The 9,727-nt window shown below is 45.3% G+C and overlaps 1 protein-coding gene across 1 annotated transcript in view; it reads right to left on the bottom strand.

Moving 5' to 3' along the window:
- GOSR2 (golgi SNAP receptor complex member 2) overlaps positions 1-4,047 on the bottom strand; it is a gene marked incomplete at its 3' end in the record, with an annotated part of 11,042 nt that extends 6,995 nt beyond the window's left edge. Inside the window, exon 1 of the mRNA XM_025890318.2 lies at positions 3,946-4,047. Within this exon, the coding sequence (XP_025746103.1) occupies positions 3,946-3,974 (29 nt within the window). The remainder of the gene's footprint in view (positions 1-3,945) is intronic.
- Between the last annotated feature and the right edge of the window lie 5,680 nt (positions 4,048-9,727).

Here is a 9,727-nt window from a genome sequence, read left to right as displayed (position 1 = left end):
AAATAAATAAATAAATAAATAAATAAATAAATAAATAAATAAATAAAAAGATAGGCAGAGACTGGAAAATACCTCGAGCAGATGAGAAAGGGCTAATGTCTAGAATATTTAAGAAAAATGCTACAAGTCAACAGAAAAAGTCAAACAAAGCACTTCTGTAAAATGGGCGAAGGGCAACTGACAGAAAAGAAAACCCAGGGCGCCTGGGTGCCTCAGATGGTTAAGCGTCTGCCTTCGGCTCAGGTCATGATCGAGTCCCACATCAGGCTCCCTGCTCCTTGGGAGCCTGCTTCTCCCTCTGCCTCTCTCTCTCTCTCTGTCTCTCTGTCTCTGTCTCTCATGAATAAATAAATCAAAAAAAAAAAAAAAAAAGAAAAGAAAACCCAAAAGGCCAATAGGTACATAAAGAGACACTCCACCTGACTAGTCATCAGGAGAATGCAAATTAAAAATAATGAGATATCACATTTCTCCCATTGGATTGATAGGTATTTTAAACTTTAAGGATGAGGGCTTCACGGTGGGCTACATGACGGTACCCAAGGGATGCCAGGAAGATTCCCAGCATTCTACCACAGGACTACCTTTGGCTCTATGTTTTGTTCAATATTAAAAAAAAAAAAAAAAAAAAACAACTTACACTTATGAAATTTGCATATGATTCTGTACTATAATGAATGGGTAGGATATTGTACCACAAAACAAGTATGAACATTTTTCATTTAGGCTAAAGTAGTAAGATGAAATTTGTCAGGGATGAAAAGCCTTTTGACTTAAGACTTTTAAAAAAAAGTCAAATGTACAATATCAACTGGCACTTCATTCTGGAAGCCATCTGTTAAAGGACACTGTCTATTAAAGGCTTCCCCTAATGGAAGATGGATGAACAAGATGACTGGGAAAGTCTAGAACTCAAGTCACAAAGAGGAATGGTTGAAAGAGCTAGTGATAGTAAGCCTCTGAGGAAAGAAAAGGGAAAAAACCCTAAATTAAATGGGGCAGCTGGTGCTCTTCAAGTATCTAGAGTTAACACATATGAAGAGGAACGGGTTTGTCCTCCACCGCTGCTCCTTAAGGGAGATCCAGAACCAAAAGATGCAAATTTCAAGATGACGGATTTCAGCGCAGTGTGCCCCTCCCCCACGAAAAGAACCCTGAGAATAATTATGGACTCTCTCTCTTCAAGAAAAGGAAGAAAAACAAGAGCTCCTGCATGCTTAAACACAGGGTACATGAACTGTCTTGGGTTTTGTAAAGTGTCTTCCTGACCAAAGTGTGTTGGAATGGAAGATCTTGCCAGTCCCTTTTTTTTTATTTTCTTGAGAGAGAGAGAGCGCGCGCGCGTGTGCACGAGAATGTGCGCAAGTGGGGGGGAGGTGTACAGCAGAGAGAGAGGGGGAACTCCAAGCAGGCTCCATGCCCAGGGCAGAGCCCAACACCAGGCTCAATCTCACAATGCTGAGACCATGACCTGAGCCGCAACCAAGAGTCAGATGCCTAACCAACTGAGCCACCCAGGCACCACCACCCCCACTTTCAGATCTTAAATTCTATGAGGACAGAGGGAGAGATGATGGCAACACTCGACCTATAAACACCCTTCAGGTGGCTTTTACTATTTTCCAAGCTAAAATGGATAAACTTTAGTTGTAGGGAAACATTACTGACTTTTCCCATCTATGCTTAGAATGAACTAGGAGAGATAGAGTCAAGAAAATGATTCCAATGTCTACATTTCATGTCTGAGAGGAAGTAAATGCAAAATAACAAAGCAAGTATGAATGGCACGGTGGGAACTACTATATGCCAAGTGGGAAATCTGTTTTAAACTGAACTGGGAATTCAGACAACACACTTGAAGCCAACAAGGAACAGGTGATACAAAGGTATGACTTGGGGGTGTGGACACTAGAAACCAGAAGTCCTAGCCTTGTCCAGCATGGGAGTCATGGTGGGCTTGGGTAATAACATAAATAAGCAGAGAGATCTGATAGCAAGTCACTGTTGCTGACTTAAAAAAAAAAAAAAGTCTGTGGAAGATGTAGAAGATCTAGGAAGAATTTTAGAATGAAATTGCTTTTTGTATAAAAGTCTATGGAACTACCGTCATCCCCCTTCATAAACACCACTTTGTATCCACGCTGCCTCTGACCACTGTGAGCAGGAATGTTTTGGAGTTAAAAGATACTGGTTACAAGTTCTGGTTCCACTATGTAGTGGTTGAGGGACCATGAACAAGTCATTTAACTCCTTGGCACCTCAGTCTTAGGTGAAATAGGGTACTAATAATCACCATTATTTAAAGGCTCAGAGATCCAAATGCAGTATGAAACTGCTATGTAACCTACATAGCATCACACACACTTTTGCGGTTGTTTTTAGTTAGAAGTAGCGGGAACCACCTGGTCATTCTCATCTCCCTGACTTTGCCTCTACTACAATTAGCCTCCCACCAGAAGGCAAAATCAAAAACAGGAAAAACTGGTCTTGAGATAAAGTAATAGTTTTTACACCCAGCTGCTCATTAAAAACACTTGGGGAGCTTTTTAAAAATAGAGCTTCTTGTGCTCCAGACTTAATGAATCAGAATCTCTAGGGATAATAAGGTGAATGAGGCTGGACAATATACGGGACAAGTATGGGCACCTTTACAACCACTGGAATACCAAAAATAGAAGCCTGGCAACTTACCCCTCTATAAATTTCATCCGAATGCAGTATTATTTAAGTGTAAGATGTTTATTCTGATTTTCATCTTTTTTTTTTCACTCGTTGCTCAGGCAGTTCAGGAGTTTTCAAGATACATAACTTTAATCTCAATGTACTTTCAGGGACACGGCAAGAGATAACCACAAATTGGGTTCAAAGTTCCAGTGCAATTCATATGCTCAGTTACTGCTGTGTCAATTCAGCTACAATCATTAATTTTGGCAATTGCAAAAGTTAATTGGTGATGCTTACAGAATTGTGTGTTTCTTCTTTAAGACACTCAATTACCAGAATTACGAAGCTGAAAGGAGCTTGGAAGTTTGACTAGCCCCAGACTAACATTTTATAGAACAGAAAAACAAGGTGAAGAAGTCTAGAATCAGAACTCCCAGGTTCAGTACTTGTGGGGAAAGACACTGTAAAAGACCTGCCCTTTCTTAGCAACATGAGAACTGTCATTCCTTTTCCAACTGACTCATAGGTCGAATTTTTAAAGCCCCTTCCTATAATTTTTATGAGACTGAGGATCCCAGGGTGAGAGCAAATTCTGTCATTTTAATACCGTTACAAAGTAGGCTCTATATCTTCACTCACCCAAACCAAACACTCCATCATTATGGTTTCTAGTATAAACCATATCAGAATAAAAGGGGGAAAAGTGTAGCAGCAACAAGATCAGTGTCAATAAGAGTAGGGGCTGACATCATTTAGGAACTGTGAGCTACAATGAAGCTTTTTCTGACGACCTTAGTCCAATGATGGATCTTTACAAATTGTTAAAGAAGATTCCTCATTTACCCTCCATCCCATCCTGTCACACCTTAGATCTTTCTTCGGACGTCCCTTGACTGTTCCAAGTAAATAGTAAACTATGTGTAGGGGCCTTGACTCCCCACCAGCTCTACCAACCCAGAACATCAAGTTGGCAGGTGCTGGACAAAGTATTATAATCTGTAGGTGTGACTTTCCCTTCGCCTAGTCTACCTAGCAGGTAGTCACGGCCTCGAAGATCCCAGGAGCCGTCCGGCCCAACGTCCCCACGCATCAGGCCGGACCCTCCATCCGCCGCTGACTTGGGCATCCCGCCAGAGATTGAGCGCTTCCGAGCTGCCCCTGGCAGCGCCCCGGCGGAAGGACTCGGCCTCCACACTGGCGGACGCCCCGAGGCCCCAGCCAGGGGATCTGGCCTCGCCTAGCCTGGCTGCGCCCCCGCCCGTGCCCCGACGCGGCCCTCACTTGTGCGTTTGCTGGTAAAGCGGCTCCATGTCGCCGGCCCCGCCGGGTCCGGCCCTGGCTTCCTCGGAACACGTCCTCACAGCCCCGCTTCCGGCTTCTGGCTTCCGGCTTCCGGTCGGGGGACCCGCCCCCTCCTGCCGACCAGGGCTGTCCCCACGCGCGCCCTGCTAGTGGTCGTGGCGAGAGAGGAGGAGGGCAACGGGAGAAGAGGCCCGGACGAGAAGGCTAAGTGTAGTCAGAGGCGCTACCGCAGGTTGGGGGCGAGGAAGCATAGGTTTTGGCAGGGGGCGATCTTCAGCATCGAGTCAGGCGTTTGGCAAGGGCAGTCGGAGAGGACTGACGTGAGGTCCTCAGAGCCGATACCTGCCCTTCGCTGGGGCGGGCTTCTCTGTAAACTGCCTAACTGTGGGTCTGGAGATTTCGCTCTTCCCTGGCGTTTCTGACCCAAGCTTCTGTGTCAGATCTGTCCGTTTACTGCCCCCCCCCCCATTTATCCTTCCAATAAACCCACAATGAATGAGTGGTTACCACGTGTCATGTGTGCTGTGGGAGAAACCGGGTTCCTCTTGCCCTCAGAAGAGGTCGCGGTCTAGGAAAGGAAGTAAGATAAATGTACAAATAAACATCTACAAGGGAGAAAGTCCAAAGAGACTGAGCCGAGCTGGGGTCGGCCCCGTCGGAGATTCAGGAAAAACTTAACGTAGGAGGTGGCATTTGAGTTGGGACTTGGAGGATTTGGACGCTTCGGTCTCCTCATAGACCTAACCCGTGTCCACCCTCCCAGGCTTATCTGCAGTTCCTCCCAAGGGAGGAGATGTTCCTCTTCCTTTGACAAGTTGATGCTTTTATTTTCCTGTATCCTGGAGCCCACCCAGTTTTGTGTCCCAAGAGACTGTCCACCCATGTACATTCTTTCCCTAACATTTTTCCATTTATTCTAATAATTTATTTATTCATGAGCACCTACTATTACTAGGCACAGATCCTGGGGGGAGGAATACAAGTAAGTTAGCCCTCAAACGTCTCATCTCTCATAGTCTGTTGAGAGGGCTAATTATGCCCTCAAGCTACATGATCAGGTAGAGTAAGTGCTATAAATGGTACAAAATACCATTTTTCTGAAGAAAAGCGCAAAGGGTTCATGGACTAATTAGCCTATGAATGGGACCTTCAAGAATCAACAGTTTCTTGTTTTTGTTTTTAAGAATCAATAGAGTTTTAACAGTGTCTTGCACATGCTAACCACTTTGTAAATGTGTTTTTTTTTTCCTAAAGATTTATTTATTTTAGAGAGAGCACACACCAGCTCACCCCAGGGGAGGAGGGGCAGAGGGAGAGGGAGAGAGAGAATCTCAGGCGGACCCCCCACCCAGCAGAGCCCAACGCTGGGCTCTATCCCACCACGGTGAGATCATGACGTTAGCAGAAACCAAGAGTCGGTTGCTTAACTGACTGAGCCACCCAGGCACCCCTGTAAATGTTTATTTTCTTGGCTTAATAGAGATGAAGGGAAGGACAATTGAAGCTGAGGATATAGCTTGAGAAGAGGAAAATCGTGAGAAAGAACATTAGACCTCCCGTGGCTGGGTTTAGGGAGCTTGGGGCAATAGTAGTGTTAGAAGGAAAGTTGGAGCCAGATCATGGGGGATCTTAAATGTACGTGTAGATTTTTATTTACAGATTTTTTTAAAATTCTATAGGTAGTTAGAAGCTTTTAGAGGTTGAATAGAAATTTTAAATTTTCTCAAAGAATTTTTATACCTATATTTTGTTCTTCTTTGGACCTCACAGCCTCCCAGTGAGGTGGGTAAGGCAGATAAGGATATTGAAGTCCAGAGGACCTCCCCTCTGCTTCTCAGGCTCTTAGGTCTTTATATGGGCATAGGGCTTTCTCTAAAGAGAGGAAAACTCCATCCCTCCATCTTGCTGCACTTTTAACTTCTATCTCATTTCTTTTTCTTTCATGACTAAGCCATCTGGACAATTGATCTACACTGGCAACATCTCTGTGGGTGGCTTGCCTTCCAACCTCTCCTCTGTTCTCCTAGAACTGTTTTCTAGCTCACCAGAGTCTACCTCACTTAGTCCAGTGGTCTTTTTCCATGAATCTTCATACATATATTCATTAAACTCATACTATGTATCAGGCACAATGCAAGGATTGGGGCACAAAGAGGGGTAAAACATCCATCAGCTTGCCATAGAAGTTCTTTATTTTTTATTTAAAATCAATTAAATAACATATAGTGTATTATTAGTTTCAGAGGTAGAGTTTAGTGATTCATCAGTTGCATATAACACCGAGTACTCATTACATCAAATGCTCTTTTTAATGCCCATCACCCAGTTACCCCATCCCTCACCCACCTCCCCTCCAGCAACCCTCAGTTTATTTCCTACAGTTAAGAGTCTCTTATGGTTTGTCTCTTTCTTTGATTTTGTCTTATTTTTCCTTCTTTAATATACACATTTACACAGAAGGGAAACATCCACAGAGATATTTAGAATATCATGTGGTGAGTGTGGAATAGAGGTGATTAGGAACTACGTGACGACAGAGAAGTGACACAGCCTAGTTTCGGGATTCAAGAGGGCTTCAAAGAGAAGATGATACCTGAACTGAGTCTTGATTTATTTCTTTAAAGCTAGTTACATTATTACTCATGATGCTGCATCAACCTTCACACTGACATGAATACTCATGACCCAAAGTTTGTTACTATGCTTCACTGATGATGACACTAATGGCAAATTTTCCCCAGGGTATGCAGGAAAAGATGAATAATAATTCACTGTTCAGAATTTTTTAGTAAAAATCTATAATAATCTAATATATAACATATATAAGCTATTATATATTATATATATATATATCTTCCAACTATGTCTTTTCTTCAATTCTTTAGGCCTTAATTCCTGCATTCCTAGAATATGATCTCTTTCAGTGTTGATTGCACCCCTGCCTTACACACACTGAAACCAGGTGGCAGAGGAGAAAGGGTAGCTAGCCTGGAGGTGCATGGATGAAAAAAGAAGAGAAGTCCCATTCATGCAAGGAATACATGGCCTTCCCCCAGCCCTACTTAAGACTGACTCAGTGGCTCATGACATCAATAGAGTGATCAAAGGAAAGAGAAGACATTGATTGTAAAAGCCAGTCGGCAGAGTAATGGTTTCGAGCAGAGAAGACAGACATGGCCACCTCTGGTGGACTGCCTGACGTGTGGTGTGAAGCCTTTGGTGGGCGTGGGGTAATCACTCTCACCAGGGAAGGTGGGGAGCCCCACATGGAGCAAAAAATGCTGCCAGCCCCACTCTTCTGGTGTGTTGTAGCCTGGAGTCAGCCTTGTGGTCAGAACACAGGCTGGCAAGAGCCATGACATGGACCCAAACAGGTGGCTCAGCTCCAAGGGTCAATGGTGGACTGTCAGTAGCCCAGAGTCCTGAACTCATCCTGTATCCAATATGAATGGGAATCACCCCAAATCAGCAAGTCAGTACCATTCAGGTGGGGTGAGCTCGTGCAATGCCACAAAAGAAATACTGTGCTGGTAGACAGAAGCAATTTTCTTGTCAGATTGCCCTGGACAACCCACAGGCATGGGCTCTGGAGCTCTTCAGGGCTCTTGGTCAATGGATACCATGTATGGGGTGGAAGGTTGGACAGTATCCCGAAGTGGAGAAACAGAGGAAAATGATCCCAGCCACTGAAGAGGGACTTAGAAAAATTCAGAAATAGCACACCAAAGGGGGTCCCACAGGCCTGGGACCTGGGCCAGGGACTTCACTTGCCCAGATCTTAGGACTATATCATGTTGCAGAATAAAGGTGGTTTCATATTCTTTGCTCCCATTAAAAGATGGAGTCTAATTCCATTTCCTTTTCAATCTGAGCTGGACTTAGTGACTTGTGTAACCAATATAATGTGGCAGAAGAGAAATGCTGGGTTTCCCAAGGCCAGGTCATAAGAAGTCTTGCAGTTTCCACCCAGCTTTCGGGAGCACTCATGCTGGTAAACCTGAGTCACCTTGGAAGAAGTTCAACTACCCTGACACCATCATTCTGGAAAGCCTGTATGTGTAGGTGCTCCACCCAACATGCTCAGCTGAGCCAGATCTCCCAGCCAAGGCACCAGACATGTAGGAGAAGCCATCTCGTACCCTCTATACTAGTCTATCCACCAGCTGAATCCTACCCAGTGACCTCAACAGGAAGAAGAATGGAACTGAAGGATCATCCCACTCAGGCTATGCCTGAATTCCTGTCCCAGGAAATCAAGAGATAACAGCAAACTGGATGACATTTTAAGCCACTGAATTTGGGGATAGTTTGTTATACAGCAATAAATACCTGACCTCAAAAAGTTTGTCATCTAGACGGAGAGACAGGGTACAGGACTTATGAAAAGGTAACAATGCCATAAAGACAATTAGGTTCTGTCAGAATGCAGGGAAGGAAGAGATTCCTTTGAATGTGGATGATGAAAGAAGGCTTTCCAGAAGGGATGAGATTTCAGCTGGACCTTGAAGTAACAGGAAAGATTAAGGTGTATGGAGAGGCAGGCGCAGGGCATTCCTGGCAAGCCGGGAGGTAAATTTGGCAAGATGGAGGGAGTCCCGGGCAGTCTGTGTGGTTCCTCTGGGCCAGAGCAGAGGGTCGCTGCAGTAGAGAAAGATGAAGCTGGGATGCTGACAGGAAAGATGCATGGGAAACGTCTGCAGGGCTTTGAGCCTTGGCTAATGGAGTCAAGTAACATTTCAGGAAAATCAATATGATGCCTTCATGCTCTCTCTTTTTATTTAAGCTTCAAGAGGTGCCACACCGTTCTATGGTTCCAGGGTTTGGCACACCAACCCGGGATCAGCCTGTGTGTTCCCTTTGTGGTGTGATAAACTTGAAACCTCTGAGGAGTATTTTTGACTTGTCCAATTTGATGGAACTTAATTCTTGTCCCTGAAACCAAATTATTCTGTTGTGTGTCTCTGGCTGCCTCATTCGGTCCCTTCTCCTCAACTGTCAGTGCTCCCTACACTGCCCAGCCCTGGTCTCTGCCCCGCCTCCCGGTGCGTCTCCTAGTCCTGTTTCCTTCTGAGCCCCGTTGCCCCTACTGTCCATCCCACCTCTGCCACACACCACTACACCAGCCCACTTCCCCTACCGGACTATGCGAGCCCATCAAGAGGCCCCATCATTCCTCAACCACTCCCTCCCCTTTTCAATCATCTTCTTGAATGATGCCCAGGTGATCTTCTAACACAGAGATTTGCTGTCATAGTTACATTGGGATTTTTGATAGCTCCCTGGTGCCTACAGAACCCGGTAAAAAATTCTTATCTTGGCAGACAGAGCCTTCCTTACTGACCACATCCCTGGCCATTCCCCCCCGCCCCATCCTCACTAACGTGATTGCAGCTGTTCTCACAAGGGCTTTGGTGTCCTCTTACCTTTGCATGCACTATTCCCTGTGCTTCAAGCATCCTTCCCTCTGCCTCAGGCCCGATTAACTCCCACTCATTCAGGTCTCAGCTCTGGTTTCACCTCCCTTGGGGAGCACCCCTGACACCCAGGCTGGAGGGGAACTCCTCCCCCGTGCTGCTCCGGCACCTGGTGCTCCTATTTAGCACTTGTCACGGGCGTCCCAGTTCTGTGTCCACCAGCCGAGGGTGGGAGATGGGGCTTTCTCGGCTGCGCCTCCCCAGCATCCAGCTCAGTGACTGGTATAAGGTATGTGCTTGCTGAGTATCTGTTGCCTTGCAGTGGACTCTGTTTTAATCAACTCGTT

The sequence above is a fragment of the Callorhinus ursinus genome, unplaced genomic scaffold (genome assembly GCF_003265705.2).
Source record: "Callorhinus ursinus isolate GAN/ISIS: 27379988/994484 unplaced genomic scaffold, GSC_fseal_2.0 scaffold50, whole genome shotgun sequence".
NCBI lineage: Eukaryota > Metazoa > Chordata > Mammalia > Carnivora > Otariidae > Callorhinus > Callorhinus ursinus.
This window is presented reverse-complemented; position numbering and strand designations above follow the sequence as displayed.